The sequence below is a fragment of the Typha latifolia genome, chromosome 1, assembly GCF_019914945.1.
Source record: "Typha latifolia isolate L0001 chromosome 1, TyphaL0001v2, whole genome shotgun sequence".
In the NCBI taxonomy this organism is placed as follows: domain Eukaryota; kingdom Viridiplantae; phylum Streptophyta; class Magnoliopsida; order Poales; family Typhaceae; genus Typha; species Typha latifolia.
Window position 1 is genome coordinate 4,821,627 of NC_133086.1, and position 18,935 is coordinate 4,840,561.

The 18,935-nt window shown below is 36.6% G+C and overlaps 3 protein-coding genes across 3 annotated transcripts; 1 reads left to right on the top strand and 2 right to left on the bottom strand.

Moving 5' to 3' along the window:
• Window positions 1–591: 591 nt before the first annotated feature.
• LOC140793819 (kinesin-like protein KIN-10B) lies at window positions 592–5,431 on the bottom strand. Its single transcript, XM_073145535.1, has 17 exons — window positions 5,161–5,431; window positions 4,824–4,989; window positions 4,518–4,718; window positions 4,237–4,426; window positions 3,934–4,139; window positions 3,622–3,848; window positions 3,398–3,499; window positions 3,280–3,313; window positions 3,048–3,098; window positions 2,883–2,948; window positions 2,709–2,784; window positions 2,346–2,626; window positions 2,209–2,255; window positions 1,288–1,309; window positions 1,135–1,203; window positions 1,007–1,045; window positions 592–885 (listed from the first exon to the last, which is right to left on the bottom strand). Exons 1-17 carry the CDS (start codon window positions 5,355–5,357, stop codon window positions 838–840), a joined length of 2,022 nt encoding a protein of 673 aa, XP_073001636.1. The 5' UTR covers window positions 5,358–5,431; the 3' UTR covers window positions 592–837.
• Window positions 5,432–6,074: 643 nt separating this feature from the next.
• LOC140792895 (dihydroxy-acid dehydratase, chloroplastic) lies at window positions 6,075–11,922 on the bottom strand. Its single transcript, XM_073144125.1, has 14 exons — window positions 11,218–11,922; window positions 10,915–10,986; window positions 9,272–9,319; window positions 8,949–9,103; window positions 8,608–8,802; window positions 8,426–8,537; window positions 8,242–8,311; window positions 8,114–8,172; window positions 7,901–8,024; window positions 7,752–7,822; window positions 7,254–7,355; window positions 6,962–7,042; window positions 6,530–6,688; window positions 6,075–6,456 (listed from the first exon to the last, which is right to left on the bottom strand). The coding sequence occupies exons 1-14, from the start codon at window positions 11,773–11,775 to the stop codon at window positions 6,406–6,408; spliced, it is 1,857 nt and encodes a 618-aa protein (XP_073000226.1). The 5' UTR covers window positions 11,776–11,922; the 3' UTR covers window positions 6,075–6,405.
• Window positions 11,923–14,445: 2,523 nt separating this feature from the next.
• LOC140796093 (RNA-binding NOB1-like protein) lies at window positions 14,446–18,816 on the top strand. The gene is made up of 5 exons (XM_073148962.1): window positions 14,446–14,882; window positions 15,604–16,729; window positions 17,237–17,405; window positions 18,155–18,274; window positions 18,373–18,816. The coding sequence occupies exons 1-5, from the start codon at window positions 14,540–14,542 to the stop codon at window positions 18,517–18,519; spliced, it is 1,905 nt and encodes a 634-aa protein (XP_073005063.1). The 5' UTR covers window positions 14,446–14,539; the 3' UTR covers window positions 18,520–18,816.
• Window positions 18,817–18,935: the final 119 nt, after the last annotated feature.

Here is an 18,935-nt window from a genome sequence, read left to right on the forward strand (position 1 = left end):
AATCTTTGGTGATTATATTCAAACTTCATCATATAGGCCAAATTTAAGAATATAAGTAAAATTATACAAAATTAGATAAAAAATTTATTGTATCTAAATAATATCGATCGAATTTCAGATGATAAAAATATTAGATAAAATATAGAGTTTGAATGATAAAAATATCTATATGATAGGATATAAACGATAATAAAAGCAAAATACAATATGTTTTTGATAGAATTTTATTTATTTTATTAACTCGTATTCTTGTTAAAATATAAATATCGTTAGCTTTTAAAGTAATTGATAAATTAATATGGTATTAGAACATAAGTCTTAAATTTGAATCATGTCAAGCTAATATATCATTTAAAATATAATATGACAGCTTAAATTTTTAGAATAATTTATAAGCATATATAAGAAATTTTCTCAAAGAGTTAGTAAGGTTAAAATTGTAGTTTATAGAAGGAATATTGAATGAAACCTATTGAGTACATGTATTGAGTTATGCAAGAATGAATCCCTTTTAATTGGATTTACTTCTTACGACTACACTAATTAACAGAGTAGAATACTTGCTGTGTCAATGATTGACAAGAGATAATATGAATATGAGAGAGTTTGATCTCAATGATTGTAGTAACAATATGTTAATAATGTTTCATTAGATTCTACAATTCTTTCTAATATTTGCGCTTCATATGCACACTAATCAAACTATTGTTGCAACAACAGGAAAAAAACCTAGCCTTTTATCCTTTAGAAGTTTGATACAACAACCAATACTCTCCTCCATAAGCAATTTACATTTCCAGATCTCCTCTCCTAGTTAGAAAGGATCAAACACTTGACTCATGATCTAGAAAAGTCATCAAGAATTCCTGACATCATTCTTTTGATCTGTAAGAGAAGCATACAGAAATGAGAATTAATCGCCAAGCTCATTAAATCATGATGGAGTAGGAAAATATTTATGTTAAGAAGCTAGTGATTGTAAATTGAAAAGGACCATATCATTTACCTGCTTTGAAGATAGACCTAAGTCTTTAAGATCATCTACCTGAAGGACAAGAAGCCATCTTAATGTATCTATAATGAACAATAGAAATAAAACGAGAAGGCGATTCTGGCTTAAAATAGGATGCTTACTTCTTTGAAGGGCTCTGGCGTTTCTTCACGGAGCTGAAGTATGTAGGTAGCTCTCTTATCTCCTATTCCCTGCACATGGAACAGAAAAATGATAAGCAACAAAAGATATTTGGAGAAGCAAATAAAATTTGTGGTTTTAAGTTTTTAACTAACCTTTAATCCTTTAAGTTCCTCCCTGTAATTAAATAAAGAAATAATGAATGAGATTAAAAAAATAAATACCAGAATGACAAGAGGTCATAACTGAAATCAACTGAAAGCAATCAATTTTGTAATGCATATAATTTCATCTGGTTCAGGATTCTTTTCATGTATAATAATATTACCATCACTGTCAAACCCTTTAGCTTCTATTAATCAAGTTGTCCCGACAGAAAATTGACATAGAAGCAGTACAAAAATATGTCTCCATTTATAATGTCTTATGAGCTGAAATGGTAGAAGAGAATGCAGAAGGATCACTCTCTAAATATCTTTCTCCTGTTGTTCTTTTGGTCAATAGTTAAAAAGCGAACTGGGAATCTACGATAAGTTAGGGAGCCATCATAGATAAAGTTATGCACCATTAATTACTCCAAGGTGAAGGTCAACTTTACCAATTACATTATCCAAATTCAAGTTTCAACAAATCCCTAACCTAGAATTTCAAAGATGGCAACTACACAATACTACTAAATGCATGAGATATTGTGATGGGTCTAAGAAACGGACTTGATTTAAATGTATGAAATTTTTTATATTTTAAATAACATATGGGTCAAGATTCAAACTCAAGACGTCTAGGGAATGGGTTACCTACTCCTAATGGTCAAAGTGAGTCGGATACTATGTTAACTTACCAATTGTCCTAAAAACTTAACTGTTAGAAAATGGAGGTTTTAATATTCTATGTTTAGCATGAATTACCTCTACTAGATTGTGGTACATCTAAAACGTCCATTGACAAAGTGAATGCATACCATTCCAGGTTTTGTTGCATGTCCTTTAAAGTTTAAGCAACATCTAATAAGCATATTTGATTTCTAGACCTTCATTTTAAGCTTCTTCAATAAGGTGAAGGATACTATTACTTACTTGTTAGCACTATTCAGAAAAGCCAAGCAATCTTGTACCAAAGATCTCTGTGGAGCATAAAACTACAATTGATCAGCTTATCTAGAACTGCACAACCGAATGGTCAGATAAAGAAAAAGACAATTCAGAGAGGTAACCTTCAGCCCTGTGCTACGGGTTATGAGTAAATCTTGTGGAGTATCGGCACACTGGAACTTTGAGTTGCTATCTAGTCTCTGATTGAAAGGTATGCTGGGAGTTTTTGGGTCCATCAAATCTGAATTTTGTTTAACACACAAAGCATCTGCTTTTGGTGTTCCAATATTAATTTGTTGAGTGCTCAGAAGCTTCAATGCATTTGATATCTCTTTTAATTTGTCACTTAATTTCGGGGAAGATTCCTGAGCACTGACAGGATTATTCTCTCTTAAGGAGTCATCTGTAACATGAAAAGAAAATAGAAGTTATAGGAAATTTTATAGCTGCACATGTAAAAGAAAATATGTCCATTTATCTTGTACCATATGCACCATCAACTAGCTTTGCACCTAGATCAGCAGCTTGAAGATCATCCTGCTCATCTTTAGTACATATATCCTTCAAAGGAAAAGGAAAAAATAATACAAATATGCACATCAATATATGGAATGACACACATATATATATAACCAAATATTGTATAACAGCTAACTAACCAATTCTGGCGTAATGGGCAGTACAACATGATCAGTATTATCAGCTTCAGGGCCTCCCTGCACACTCTGTTAGAAAAAGTAATAGATGATAAATTTTTAAAATACATGAGACTTAATTTTCTTTAATAACAGAGGTATAAAATAGGAAAGACATTAGATACCTACCTCATCTGTTAGGGGAACTTCAATTTCTTTATTATCCATCAAGTTATTGTCCTATAGAAAATAATGGTAAGGTCAGTTTGTTCCTATAGAAATTGAAACTCAGAGAAAAGAATCACATGGAATTTTTGTGAACAGGACTCATATTCAAATAAGGCAAGAAATTTATAAAGTCAAACCGACGTTTGACTGAAACAAACATATATGCAAATTGAAAGCTGAGGTAGTTTAATACCTTCAAGGAGATGGTGCTAGAACTAAACAACTTCCTGTAATATAGCAGCATCAATAAATACTTAGATCAATATATGTTAAAAGTAAAAACTACAGATCTCACAAATGACAAAACATACCTTCCACTGATATTAGATGAAGTATCATTTGGTTTCTTCTTAATTGAGTTCATAAACGAGGCTCTGGGTGTAGCTGTAGTAGAAGTCCCAGATGGTTGAGGCCTATAGGTGAAAAGGTTAGAATGCATGAAAAAACGAAAAGGTTAGAACACATGAAAAAAGAAACTACAGTTGGTCATTCTGAAGGGTTAAATTCTAGCATGTCTAGATTAAAATTACACAACCTTCTCTTCGGCAGAAATGGAGTTTCATTTCCCTTCTTAACACTGGTCACAAGTTGTAATTGTTCACCTTTCTGTAATGATGCATTTAGTGCACCTATTGCTCCGTTAAAAGGAGAACATGATGAGATAGACCTAGGAACACTCCTGTTATTCTTGGTCGAGCATAGTTGACATGACCGAGAAGCCAATCTAACAGCATAGAGAGTATCTTGACACAGAGTAGGGTTCTACATCAAGTAATCAACTTTTGGTTAGTTATAAATTAATGCAGAATATAAAATATGTGATATATATATATATAAAGAGTCTTACCAGACAAGTTATCAATACAGCCCTACTTGTTTTGCATATGAAATCTTGCAACAAACGGGTCAATTTGCTTTCTCGATAGGGCACATATGCCTCACTGCTATTGAGTGCATATACTACATTTATCAAGGCATAAAGTGACTTATTTACTTTAGAACCTTCAACTAGATGTGGTTTGTCATTGTTCTTTGGTTTGCTATCTTCATAACCTGATAAGGAAATGCATCAGATAACATAATAAGAAGATGAATTAAGCTACACGGAGAGCAAACAAACTCAAAATGCATAGTAGTAGAGTAGCAGTACCTGCCAAGTCCATAAAAACCATCTTTCCAATAAGAGAATTGTTGGATTCCTCATCAACACGAGAAACATATATAATCAAACCCCTATGGCCCCTAGTTCCAACTTCATTTGGAACCTTTTGTGAAGGCTTCCGTTGGTTAGGTTCAGGAAAATAAAAGCTCTTGAACTCAGATATAGAATCTACAGTGACCTGAAGACATGTGTCAGCAAATATTTGACTCACAAATCACAACTACTCGGCATATCAACTACTTAAGCAATTAAAACAATTTCACTATCACCTGAGACAGGCCCTTAAGCTGAATTTTTCGTCCTGCATCCTCAAGAACAAGCACCTCTCGTTTATTAGGTTGCAAGATATCATAGATGTGATCTTGGCAAATTTCAAAGCATGATACAGCCACTGATCCATTGATTTCCTTCGCCAACTCTATGATCTCTGAGATTGCCATAGGAGCTAAGCCAGGGGTTTCTTCAGAACCCTAAACTTTGTGAAATTAATCAGAGACCATGAAAGAGATATTAACAGGAAGACAACATGAATAATCTCAAATACTTAAATTTTAAGAGGGAATCAAATGCTCCACCTGAACAATTTGCGTTTTCCCACTCCCCCGTGCGCCATAAGCAATAACACATGCATTAGATCCTTGAAACAACCCCTGAATCAAAGGTCTAACTTCTTTCGAGAAAATCTCACTGGCACCCTCATCTTGCTCATAGCACCAATCTAGCTTGTAAGAATCCTTGCGACTGCTCCAAGAGCATTAAAAGAAAATTCAATCATAATATCAAGCCCTTATTAAAATTTAACATGGTATTCCTCAATTGTAAACTCAGAAATGCATCAAATCAATTTGAACCCTAGAAACTAAGACTTAATTGGGTCAAAAGGAAATCAGATTGACTTGAAGAATGACGAACCCGTTAGATTGATCTCCAAAGGCGACCGAAGCGTGACCGCCTTCAGATCTGGTGATGGAGACTTGACAGCAATTGGAAGATTCTTTATTGGAATGATCTGCCATCTCCAAATCGTAGAAAGGCCGGATCTTTCCAACCACACGAACTCCTCGATTGGACTGAGAACGAGATCTCGAACCAGACGTTGAAGAATCCATAGTTCTACCACTTGTGATCCCGATAAGAAATTGGAGAAATTCGAAGAATAGGTGATGAAGAGAGGGGAAGCTGAGGTGAGAAAGTAGCCGTTAAGTGGGGGCTTAGGATTTAAGCGGGATAAGTTCTGGTGTCCTCCGAACCGGTTAATCTATGTAAAATGGACTAATGGAGCAATGTGAGGATCTGTATGATAGTACTATGCTTATAGCGACTTGGTGGCCTTTAAGTAGATCCGGAGGCACATTACATCTTCTCCTGCGTTCAAATTTTGGCTCCGCTCCGCCCTTCTACGTCTCGACAGCTGTCAAGTTTCTATTGCTTAGGCTAGAGTGCGCCGGCGGCAATGGTTCCACCGTCCGCGTGCAAACGAATGCGAATCTCTAGGCACTGCGAACGGTCTAAAAATCCCTCAGCCCAATTGGACTATTGACATTTTACACCGAAGCTTTTCCAACATTGATGGAAGTTTCATTGCTAATATTTTAGCATGGAATCTACTTGATTTTACTTCATCCAACTGTGGAGATGCACTATAAATTACGAGATATATATACTTGGGATCAAGGGATGCAAACTTATTATTCGATTGGGTACCATTTTTAGGCTTGTAAAATAACATAGTCGAGATAATTTGTAGCAATCTATCTATATACCTGGATTGCAAGCTGAATTGCTCCAATATAAGTAGCCGCATTCACATTTACCATAATAAAAACTTGTTCCCAATGCAAGACCATTTAAATAACAGCAGAGAATCTCCATAATAATCCAGCACTCTCAAAAAATGGTTCAATAAACCAATAGAAGCAGCTCCCTCACTACAATGTGCCTTGTGAAAAACTGAGTCCTGAAAGCTAATTTCTGACTGAACTTATGGTTTTACATGCTCTCTAAGTAGAAAATTGTTCCTTGGAATTATTATTTAATTGCGGATAAATAGAAAAGCCGAATGGAAGGTCCACTTGCATACTTGGCACACTTATGGATGTTAATACACCAATGGTTACTGACAATAGGACAAGATCTTCGTTTGATGTTGATATTTCCTTATTCATCTGTTACACACCCTCTTGAAGCAGGCTGCACATTCTTGATGTACTGTAACCAAAAGATAAGTGTTCAGAAAAAGGAAGACATACAGAAATGATTAGTTCATAAAAACGCAGCATACCTTATACAGCACTCCTTGTTTGGCCTTATAAGCTGGCGGACTCCATTTCTTCCTCCTCTCTTCCAGCTCCTGCTCGGTCAATTCGACGTCCATTCTTTTCTTTAGGATGTCAATGGTTATTACATCACCATTTTGGATAAGACCAATTGGGCCACCTTCCTGGAAACATGATCATTATAAGAACCCATTCCACTATTATGGAAAATAAGTATGAACAACTCAAGTAGAAACTCTTGTTTTCTTTGATTTCTTGGCTGACATATCAATAACATGTTTCAAGTGAAAACAAATTGATATCCGAAAGGGAGGAAATGAATGTGTTGCAAAATTAATCCTACTACGACAACCAAATCTGCTAACACCAGATTTCAGCTAAAAAGCTAGCATGTTCAATACAAGGTCGATAATAAACAGTTAGGAGGATGGGAGTACCTGTGCTTCAGGGCATATATGGCCTACAACATATCCATGTGAACCTCCTGAGAATCTACCATCAGTCAGCAGGGCACATTCCTATACATGGTGTTTCAAGCTAATTAAAAAGATTGAAAAGTAAAGGAGACAGACTCTGATGAAAAAAAGGATTCAAGCAAAATAATTTTAGGGGAAAACTATTAAAAAAGAATCAGTAAAGGTTGTGCGAACCAACAAAATGGCAGATATAAGAGCATCTAAATAAATGTATAAATAGCACAGCCAACAAAAATGTCGTTTACAAAGGTACCTTCCCAAGACCAGCACCCATTATCGCGCTGGTAGGTGTCAGCATTTCAGGCATGCCTGGTCCACCCTTTGGTCCCTCTCCTCGAATAACGACCACCTTGCCCTGGGATAAATGTGGTTTAACTCATCAGAAATTGTGTGTTAGTTCCCTCCAATAGCACATGAAGATGATATATGTATTATGAAATATATGCATATATTAAAGAAAGGGGGGGTCTGAGAGTCTTAGATGATGCATTATGAAATATGCACCAGGATATCAGCGATGGCTTTCAGATAATTCCTCAGTAAAGTAGCAACAAAACAGAACTAGTGCTACATAACAACTAGATTTATCAGATGCAGATATGTTTAAGTTCCAAAGTACAGTAATAATGCTTGGATTCCTAATTCAAGACATTAAGTAAATTATTAGAGATTGAGTTGATGTTCTAAATCTGGTGCCAGTTAGTTGAAATTTTCATAAAGAAATCTAAGCAGTAAACAAATGCCATTGCACCTTAAAATTCATAGGATTTTCTGAAATTGCCGCAATCATCAATTCCTCACCATCAAAAACAAGTGCTGGACCTGTCAAGTAGTATTATTACCAAAATTAATTAAGAAAGATTTAGAATAATGAAATGAATCAAAAGAGAAGGCAAGTACCAGAGAAAAATAATCCTTCTTTGCCAGTTATTTTTGCAACAGAACCCTCTGGAGCAAGATTTCCATAAAGTATCTGAATATGTCCTGTTGATTTAATAGGGTTCTCCAATGGGCGTATTACTTGCTGTAGAAGTATGAGAAAAGCATAATATCTCAGACTGATTGTCTAGCAGGTAAAAGCAAAAAATCTCTAAACTGAGCTTCCAATTCCACCTGTCCTTCAGCTAAAGGGGAAAAAGTTTTTGCATTTTCTTCCAGAGTTTTCCCTGTGACTGAAATATGGAAGCGTGTTACTACAAAAGGACACTCTCTCACTCATCGAGATATAATACAGCACATACCAGTCATACAATTCCCATCCAAAAAGCCTTCCTCCAAGAGGTACCGAATAACTGCGGGCGTTCCTCCAATCTGTGTGCATTAACATTAGACAGATAGCATAGAACATTCAGCAAGTACCATAAAAATAGCAATGGTATGACAGCCTAAAATAAAGAATTCTATCTGAGGTCATTTGAGATGTACCTTGTGTAAATCCTCCATAACATACTTGCCACTAGGCTTGAGATCCGCAAGGAAAGGGACCTTATCACTAACCTTCTGAAAATCATCAAGAGTCAAGTGCAAGCCTACAGACCTACAAAAATGAAATATCAAAAAGCACGCAGATCACCGGGTCTAGGACAGATGACTAGCAGCCTACCCACCTAGCTATAGCAATCAAATGCATAACAGCATTAGTAGAACCACCTAGGGCCATAACAATAACCATCGCGTTCCGTAATGATTTATCAGTGATGATGTCTCGAGGCTTCAGATCCATCTTTAACAATTCCAGAAGATACTTTCCAGCTAGACGGCATTCATCTAACTTTAGTGGGTCTTCAGCTGGTGTTGAAGAGCTTTCACGATACATAAAATATGTACAAAAACGAGACCAGGGGACAGTGAGACCAACAAGGACCATTATAAACCAGCCAACAAGAAGATTGAAGTAAAATTAATGAAGATCTCTTAACATGTGAATCACAGGGGTCAAGACCCATACCTGTAAGGAAGTGTCATGCCCATTGTCTCAATAGCAGATGCCATGGTGTTTGCTGTATACATGCCACCACAAGCTCCTGCTCCAGGGCATGAATTGCGCACAACATTCAGCCTTTGGTCATCACTGATTGATCCGCTAACATATTCCCCATAGCACTAGACTCAGTAACAATAGAAATTCAAAGGGCAGTCAGCATATAGGTTTCATATGCGAGATGCCAAGGGTATGATCATTTTAAACACGAACAATTCAGCAAATACTAAGCCTCTGTGAAGATAGTGAGGCAACAACAAATTCTAGCGTGTGTATATATATATATATACCTGAAATGCAGATATTATATCATATGAATTGCCCTGGAAGTGGCCAGGCTGTATGAAAAATGAAATATATTAGTAAACCATCACCATTCTCCACAAAAGAAGACCATTTGAAGAATTAAATTAAGAATCTACACCATCATGCAACAAGTGCTACAACAAAATTATATATATTTAGAAAACCTTTTATCATCAGTAGTCTACAACATGAGAATTTAATGTTATATTCAAAAGGAAGCATGATGGTGCCGATTAAAATTATCAGTCATAGTTGGCAACAATGTCTAGGAGAAAAGGATAGCTATGCTAACTTCTTTCATTTTCTATAAATCCTATATCACTTCAAACTTCATTTCCTTCGCCCAACTAGCTAAAAGCAGGGTATAAAAAAAGTTCAAAATATCAAGATCGGAATTGGCTGCCAAAAAAATAATACATATCGGCTGTCAGTCTCGAATTATTTTTTAATTATATAAAATTATTAAAAAAATACAAAAAATCTAAATTCTTTTAAAAAATGACAGAAAAATATAAATTATAAATTACTAATAAAAAAACTCACTCTCACTCTCATTTCCTTCGCCCAACTAGCTAAAAACTAGGAAATAAAAATAAGGTTAAAAATATCGAGATTAGGATTAGCCGCTCAAATATGATACATATTGGTCGTATCAATCGCCAGTATTGGATTTCGATATCGAACTATGTTTTAATTCTATAAAGTTATATTAAAAAATTAAAATAAAATCCTAATTCTTCTAAAAATGACATAAAAATAAAAAATATGAATTGTTATTTCAGAAAAAAAAAAACTCACTCTTTCTCTCTCTCTATGTTGCTGCAGCAATTGAAGGGTTGCTGCAGCAAATGAGAACGGAGAAAGAGAGAGAATGCGTACGAGAGGGATAGAATGATAGAGGAAGAGGGAGAGAAAGAGGGAGCACATCGGAGAGAGAGAGAGAGAGAGAGAGATCACTGGACAGAAGATGGTCATATGAGAGAGAGATGAAAGACGAGTGATCATTCAGCTGATCCACGCCTGATTTTGCCCAATTTCTGCCAATCCAATCGATCCCCAACCAAAACCGGTCTTTTGATTGGGATTGGTGTTGCATCAGGATCAGTCAAAACTGGAATCCTTGGAGAGAGAGAGAGAGAGAGAGAGAGAGAGAGAGAGAGAGAGAGAGAGAGAGAGAGAGATGACTTCCTAAAAGGTCACAGCAAATGCATCCAAGAAATTCATACAGTAATATAGCTTGCAAATATAGTGGCAATGGAGTCAAGGAATAAATGAAGTTTGGCAAATAGAAGTTACAAAGATAAAGTTGGTACACCACAAAAAAGGATTTATGACCAGAACATGTCATACCGAAGCAGGAGAGAATATAAGTGATGGTTCAATGAACTGACACTTCTGCCTTCAGAAGAGCTTGCCAAAATAATGTAAACATTTAAAAGAATAATTTTATTAAGGATTAAATATTACAGCGCGAATGGCATTCTAGTGCACGGGCTCCTACATCTCTAGAAGGCTATTTAGATAAAAGGGCTAACTTAACAGTATGAAAACAAAAATCAAATCTTCTGGAATTTCTGCAAGTATAAGAGAAAACTAATTACAACAGAACGCAAGAAGAATGCATTACCTTAATAGTCCCACCATAGATCATGAGACTTGGTCTGTTAAGTCTTCCCATTGCCATAATTGTACCTGGCATCTATATGTATGGTGTCATTAGCTTTAGAATAGAATGATCGTCTAGGAAATGAGGTATCAGTGCCCAAACTATAGACTATAATGCAAGATAACTCCTTTTCCGATTACAGTAGGAGCAGAAATTCAAAACAAGAAAGTACTCCAAACACACCGAAGATAAGGATAAAAATCAGAACTTTATTATATAAAAAAAAATCAGCATAAATTCCTACGGTAGGTAGAGAAAGCTCACGTTTTTATCACATCCGGGGATCGATATATTAGCATCGTACCACTGCGCGGACATTACGGTCTCAATACTATCAGCAATCAAATCCCTCGACTGAAGGCTATAGCACATTCCTCTCGTACCCATCGAGATGGCATCGCTGACCCCAATAGTATTGAACCGGAAACCAACCATGCCGGCCTCGCGCACGCCCTCCCTCACGGCCTCGGCAAGGCTGAGGAGGTGCATGTTGCACGTGTTTCCTTCGTACCACACCGAAGATATCCCGACCTGGGGCTTCCCCATGTCCTCATCGGAGAGCCCGACGCCGTAGAGGATGGCCTGGGAGCCACCTTGGGATTTGGGCTCCGTTATGCGGGAGCTGTAGAGGTTGAGCTTGCGAGGTGTCGGGGGGACCGTCGGGGTCGCCGGCGCCGGAGGAGGGGGTGTCTCGACGAGCTGATTACTGTCCGTGGAGGCAGCGGCGCGGAGGGGGAAATGACTGCGGCGGGTGGTTAGGGTTTTGAAGGTGGTGGGAGGAAAGGCGTTGTGGTACGGGGTGGATAGAGCTAGGGTTTGCATGGCGGCGACGGCGGAGGAGAAGGTGGTGGAGCAGGGAGAAGTAGGGTTTTGCTACTAGGGTTGTGGAAGTTGCGGAATTTGGGTGGGAGAGGGGAGCAGTGGAAAAGGCGTTGATACTCACGTGAATATTCGGGTGGAGACAAAATCTTCTCTCGTTGCTTTGCGACAAAAAAATAAAGGCGAGTTTTTTACCATTCTAATTCTGTACAACAAATAACTTAGCTAACTAAGTGAGTTTTAAGTAGAGTTTAATCCATATGCATGCCACGTCTCTAAGAATATATATCACTAATACGAGTACAATCTTAGGTTTGCATGCATACTTTTATGAGTCAATAACTCGCAAAGGGTATTGACTATTGATCCGTGTGTGAACTTCTTTTCTCTTTTCAAAATTTATTTTATTGAATACCTACTCATGTTTCACCTTTTTATTATAGTTTATATCCTATGACAGGTATATTTATCATTGTATACCTACAGTAGCTTTTGGGTTATTTGCACCAAAACTTACTTGTTTTTCGATTTGGCTGTCAAGTATTATTTCTCTTGCACTTGAAATTTTTTTTTCACTTTTCTTCTAACTTTGCCTTTTTGGTTATTTAGTGTCTCGTTAAATATTGACGAGACACTATAAAAAAGATGGAGAGATTCTTTTTCGTCTTCTGCTACTTGTAATTATTATTATTATTCTTCCTCTTCTCCTTCTTCATCATCATCTTCTATTGCTCATTTTTTTAATTTTTTTATATAAGTCTCTAATTATTTTTTAATCGCTCTCTAATCTCTAATCTTCTTCTTATACAAGTCTCTAATTATTTTTTTACTTCGCTATTAAAGTTGTTAAACTATAACAAAATAGGTATAAAAAAAATAAAAGTTGTTAAAAGACAATAAAATATAATTCTCACCACTATCTCTCATTAATCTCTTATTTTATTAATAAAAAGTGTTTATAGAAATTTATATGTAAAAAATAATAATAATTAATAAAGACTTGTATAGAAAGCATACAAAAAAAAAAACAAAAGTTGTTATTATATATGCAAAAATTGTTAAAATACAACAAAATGTGTATAGAAAAAAAATAAAAGTTATTAAAAGATAATGAAATATAAATTCTCACGACTATCTCTAATTAATCTATTACTTTATTAATTAAATAGTGATTATAGATACTTGTATAGAAAAAAAAATTAATAAAGACTTGTATAGAAAAAACAACGAAAATTATTATTATATTTATGAAAATTATTATATATTTATAAAAGTTATTAATATGTTTCTTCTTATTATTATTTTCTGCTATTGCAATTTCTTCTTAATTTACTTTAGCACTGAAGTTATTAAAAGACGATAAGATATGTGTAGAAGAAAAAAAATAAAAATTATTAAAAGACGACGAAATATAAATTTTCACCACTATCTCTGATTAATGTCTTACTTTATTAATTAAATAGCAATTAAAATTTAAGGGATTAGACACTAAACAATTGCAACAGGAGTATGAACCGATTCAAATGAATAGTAAATGGATATAGGTGCCACAAAAATTCAGTTTAAACAAAAGAATTCATGTGACTTCATATTGGGAGCTCAAATGGTGAAATATTATGCCTTATTAGTCAAAAATACTCACAGTACACTAACATATATTTGTAGACAAATTGAGAAAGGAGAATGATTGAGCTGGAGCTTCTTGAAGGCGACACTGACCCAATCCAACGCACCGAGGTGATCGAGAACACGCACAAAGGGTCCCTCACGGTCGCAGCAGCACTCGGTGTCCTCACTGAGCTCGGCCAAGACGACGCCAAGGGCACAACGGCGCCGCAGCTCGCTCTGCTCTCGCCCTCCTCGTCCTTCTTCCCCGCTGCCATCGCACTTTCCTCTCGGGCCCCAACTACCATGCTGGCCCTCCTCCAATCACCACAGACCTCGAACTTAGCCTAGATAGAGACGATGAATGCGGCGGAGGAGGAGCTCTCACACAAGCGCTTGATATCGGAGAGAAACTCAACATTGGCATTGAGAGAGAGAGAGAGAGAGAGAGAGAGAGAGAGAGAGAGAGAGAGAGAGAGAGAGAGAGAGAGAGAGAGGAGGAGGAGGAGGAGGTGGCGACTGAGAGGTGAAAAACCAAAAAGATGAAGAGGTGGGGGGATGTGGATGAGCATGTGCTTACTTAGTGGTTTTATTTAATTTTTTTAGAGTTTCTTTTTGTACCGTAGGTTAATTTTTTATCAATTAATTTAATAAAGATCTAACAATTAAAATTTTCAAGGTGTAATATAAATGAAAGATATTAACTATTCAGTAGGTAATTATTATTTTTTAGATATATAATTTTGCACATTATTTTTAACAATTATACTATTTTAATATTTTATCAAGTAAAAATATATATATCCTTAACTAAAAGTAATGTATATATATATATATATATATCAAAATAAAGGTACTGATATCTTTTATAATTAATTTGATAAAAATGTATTACATTTTATCTCTTTGATTATTTTATATTATTTATATATATCTCTTTTTAGTTTATTTGTTTAAGATTGGTTTAAATTAAATTTTAATAGACAGAGATAGAGAATTATATTTAAATTAAAATTTATCTCTAAATAATTAAATTTAAATTATTTAATATTAAATGATATCTTCTTTAAGGCATATTTATACAGAGATTTGGAATCGGTAGTCTATTTCTCTCCTCTCCGCCGACGTCTCCAAAACCCTAAACCCTCGAATCCCCGAAGCTATGGAGGCGGAAGCTCCACCTCTGCCTTCTCCTCTGCCCCAACCGGCGTCTTCTCCCTCCTCGAATTGGAGCGCTGTGCTGCAGAAGAAGCCGGATACGCAACCCCGCGAGACCATCTCGAGCCGCGTCTTCAGCAATTGTAGGTCGAGCAAAGGGATATCGGTGGCGGTGGTCGATGCCAACGCCGTCATCCACGGGGACAAGCTCTCCGGCTTCGCGGACAAGTTCGTGTCGGTGAAGGAGGTCTTGGAGGAGGTAAGGGATCCGGTATCTCGTCACCGGCTCTCGTTCCTGCCCTTCCCCGTCGAGACCATGGAGCCGTCTCCTGAGTTCATCAAGAAAGGTGAGATCTTGTTGGAGTTGAACTGTAGTGAAGTTAACAGAACATATCGGTGCATTTTCTATATGAGATTTATTAGGCCTGTATCTATTTTACCTTTCTATTTCATCAAATAGTTATATTTTTTTCTCCATTGGATTAGCTGGGCAGGTTATAGCAATGTAGTGGAGGGCAAGCTGTATGATGTATATTATATATATCGCAAGCTCGTAAACTTCGTTATGCTGTTTAGGAAATATTGATTACAAGGAAAAGTATTTGCCCCAGATATTCATGTTGGTACGAATATGGGCAGTGTTTAAAGTTATGAGGAAATAACTGGGGGTCCATATTCATGTTGTCATTGCTGAAAATTTTTTATTAGGAGCAGTGGTGTTAAAGCTTATTTAAGTTCTATGTAACAGAGATTGGCTCTATGCAGTCCCGCCAGGGGTCTGAATATTCATATGTGAGACAACAGACTGCATTTCAGAACAATTATTTGCATTACTTAATCTATTTTGGTTGACTTTTCAGGAAAATATACTTGGGTATTTTTGCTGTTAATAGCTTCATTTAATTCTCTTTTTCTTCTAGGAAGTTTCTATTTTGTGTTAGCTGTTACATGATCCATGAATAGCTGCACTCTGTTGTGTAGATGTGTCCTTGTGCCTTCTGGTTGTTGATACTTGCATTGGTTAATCTTTTGTTTTTTTATTTACATGCATCCTATTTGATACCACAGTGATCAAGTTTGCAAAAGAAACAGGGGACTTTCATACCCTCTCAGATGTTGATATCAAGATCATTGCCCTTGCTTACATGTTGGAATCTCAGATTCATGGTACTAATCATTTAAGGGAACAACCTCCTCCACTTCATGTGGTGAATGTAAAACGTCTGGCTCAGGCTGAAATGCCTGGGTGGGGCTCGAATGTACCTAATCTTGCAGAGTGGGAGGCTCTGGAGCAAACAGCCGAGGAAGGAAGGGATAGTGGATCTCGGATACTTCCATTAAAGGATATGAACAATCAAGTTATACCTACAGATCTTATTGATAACATGCCTGAGGAGCAAGATGATGAACACCAGTCTTTTGGAAGACCTAGAAAGTTTCTCCCTCAAAAGAAGGAGATTAAAGTTGAAGGCAAGAAGATGGTGGCAGCTGGAGTTGATGCTTCTCAAGGGGAATATGCTGAAAACATGGATGATTGGCTGCCTGCTGTTAGTCGTAGCACACACAGAAGATATTTAAGAAGGCAGGCAAGGCGTGAGTTGTCCAAGGCATCTGAGGAAAATGATGAACCATTTGATGAGGCTGGCATGAGTGCTGCAACAGCTGAAGGTGATGATGTTTTGTCTGGAGGTGCTACAGACTGCATAGACGCTGTTGAATCTAAAAGTTTTGAGGAAAAAATTTGCCATAATGGGCTTTCTGAGTATGATAAAGGATTGGAAGGAAATGCTGGAGAGTTTGATGCTTCCAGTGCACAAGGGCAAATGAGATTGGGTAATGATGCTTTTGAACATTTACAAGAAGAAAAGAAACATGAAATTCCTAGCAGAAGTCCAGCATCCAATCACTTTGATGTGCCAAATGGAACAGGCCATGGTGATGATGTTGTTGTTGGAGGTGGCATTACCATGTGCATAGAAGACTTGGATAACCTAGATATAACAAGCCAGCCTGATGAAAGTGTTGATGCACTTTTTGAGAATGATGGTAGCAGTGAGCAAAGTTGGAACCTTAGGTCCTTATCTGACTCTAGTGTAGCTTGTGTTACAAGTGATTATGCGATGCAGAATGTTATTCTGCAGATTGGCCTAAGGTTATTGGCACCAGGTGGTATGCAGATACGCCAGTTGCACAGGTATGATAGCTCAACTACTGTTGTGGACTGATTTATTCAGTCACCTTTTATGTTCCTTCTTGTCATCTTTGGAAGCAACCAAGGTTTTGCTTTTCTGACATTCTATTAAGTCTAGTAAAACTTATATGTCTTGCAAATATTGCTTATGCTTAGAAGGCTCAACAAGAAGAGATGTTCTAACAGGCTGTCAACTGGCTTCATGATCAAATCACTATTTCATATGTTCAAGTTCCTCTACAAACAAAAAGATTGTTAATATAACTTGGAACTGGTAAAGCTTCCATTATGAGAAAAAAATATATCCAAGAATATCAATACTGTATAGACATTGGTCCTAATATTAGAACAGGCAGTAGACACCACCTGTCAAATAATTTGGTGCAGCATAGGTACATTACTATATTCATGTATGATTATATGACTGTATTTGCATGTCTACATTACCCATTTACATTGTTGAAGTTATAAGCTGAATATTTTTCTGCATTGGTTGTTAATATGTCATAGGTGGGTGCTAAAATGCCATGCTTGTAATAAAGTTACTCAAGAAACTGGGAGGATATTTTGTCCAAAATGTGGCAATGGTGGCACCTTACGCAAGGTTTCTGTGACAGTTGGTGAAAATGGGATTGAGTTGGCTGCACGGTGCCAGCGTATTCTCCTTCGAGGCACAAAAGTAAGAAACCTTGCTTTTTAAATGCTCTCAGGTCACTTACAGATTATTGTTTCTTATGAACGTGAGTTTGGTAGGGTTGATTGTAACCCTATGAGCAATTGTTTGAAACCTGCTTTTGGTCTGTCAATCAAAGTTATCAAAAGATGTGACTTACATATGAAAATAATGAATATTGCGGCTTGAGCGTAAGTATGTCTTGATAGTATATCCTTGACAGTAAATTGTGCTGGAGAATGGTAGAAAACATATCATTATGTGTTGAAAATATTTAAGTCAATGCTCATGAATGAAAGAGATATTGTATATAACATGTGGCTTCAATATTTTGAGAGAAGTGACTGGCCAGAAGTGATTAGCCATTCGGAAGCTATTAGGATTCTTTGGAACAGATTTTGTTCCTAACCTTGTTTGATGGATGGAAAATAATGTTACCGCATAAGCCATGACCATGAAGGTTGCCTTAAGAACTCCTTGTCCTGGAGGAGACTGGTGGCTCTTTGTCCCCATTCAAGCAGTAAAAAATTGGGTCTCATGCAATCTAGATGTCATAATATTCTGGAAACTAGCTGAAATATCTTACCATCCTGGTAATCTTGTAATCTTTCATGGCTGCCAGGCTGCTCAATATCTTTAGAATTTAGAGACTTTAAAGAACACTTGTTCTTACTTAGATGTTTCTATTCCTTTTACCTTGGGGACTATGTGTCAGCTGAATTACATAGTTTCTTATTTCCATATCCAATGTGCAGTTTTCCCTTCCCATGCCTCAAGGTGGCAGAGAAGCCATCACAAAGAACCTCATTTTACGTGAAGATCAACTACCGCACAAGCTTTTGTACCCTAAATCAAAGAAGAAATCAAGCAAACAGGTTATTCTACTGATCATTGTTTCTCTGTTTACTTTACTTCCTTTTATGTGTATGTGTACCTCTATGTATTTGTTACTAAATAGAATGTCTTATTGCAGGATCAGGACTTCATAAGTTCGGATGACATATTTTCCCACTCTGGTGAGAAGAGAGCTCCATTGAAGCCACCTGTGAGAAAGGCACTGGCTGTCTTTAGTGGAAAAAGAAATCCAAATGATAATCATTTTTCTCGTCGTAAGCACTGAGAGCTGGTTCATCCATAGGATACGTTTCTCCCGGGAGCTTGTGAAAGTTGTTATGTGATACCTTCAGCAGTAGGAGTTGTTGAAGGCATGAGTTATGAGTTGAGAAATTTATGAAAGATATGATGAAGCTTGATTTAGGCTCTCTTTTTTGAAGATGGATGATCTGATAAAGCCAACTAAGATAGTTGTGGCCATTCCCTACGGTTGATTTACTATGATGTTTGTTTCTTTTTTCTGGATTTTGGCCACAAAATTGTGTGATTTCCATAAATTAATTAAAAGTTTCCAATATACCCATTTTACTCTGTACCTTTTAGTTGAAGTAGACGTCATCCAGTTTTTGAGTATTTCTCTTTGCTCTTTTTCCTTCTTTTTGAGAAGGTCCACGACCCTGTTTCATTAGAAACACTATTGTT

What these genes read in the sequence shown, in the direction of transcription:
- LOC140792895 (XM_073144125.1), bottom strand. Translation starts at nt 11,775, where the DNA reads ATGCAAACCCTAGCTCTATCCACCCCGTACCACAACGCCTTTCCTCCC. An exon ending in ATATAATATCTGCATTTCAG is followed by an intron (nt 9,104 to 9,271) that starts GTATATATATAT and finishes TACTGAGTCTAG; the next exon opens with TGCTATGGGGAATATGTTAG. An exon ending in ATATATGCCCTGAAGCACAG is followed by an intron (nt 6,689 to 6,961) that starts GTACTCCCATCC and finishes TCATGTTTCCAG; the next exon opens with GAAGGTGGCCCAATTGGTCT.
- LOC140793819 (XM_073145535.1), bottom strand. Translation starts at nt 5,357, where the DNA reads ATGGATTCTTCAACGTCTGGTTCGAGATCTCGTTCTCAGTCCAATCGA. An exon ending in GGAAAACGCAAATTGTTCAG is followed by an intron (nt 4,719 to 4,823) that starts GTGGAGCATTTG and finishes CACAAAGTTTAG; the next exon opens with GGTTCTGAAGAAACCCCTGG. An exon ending in TAGGTCTATCTTCAAAGCAG is followed by an intron (nt 886 to 1,006) that starts GTAAATGATATG and finishes CTTCTCTTACAG; the next exon opens with ATCAAAAGAATGATGTCAGG.
- LOC140796093 (XM_073148962.1), top strand. Translation starts at nt 14,540, where the DNA reads ATGGAGGCGGAAGCTCCACCTCTGCCTTCTCCTCTGCCCCAACCGGCG. An exon ending in TCCTGAGTTCATCAAGAAAG is followed by an intron (nt 14,883 to 15,603) that starts GTGAGATCTTGT and finishes TTGATACCACAG; the next exon opens with TGATCAAGTTTGCAAAAGAA. An exon ending in TTCTCCTTCGAGGCACAAAA is followed by an intron (nt 17,406 to 18,154) that starts GTAAGAAACCTT and finishes TCCAATGTGCAG; the next exon opens with TTTTCCCTTCCCATGCCTCA.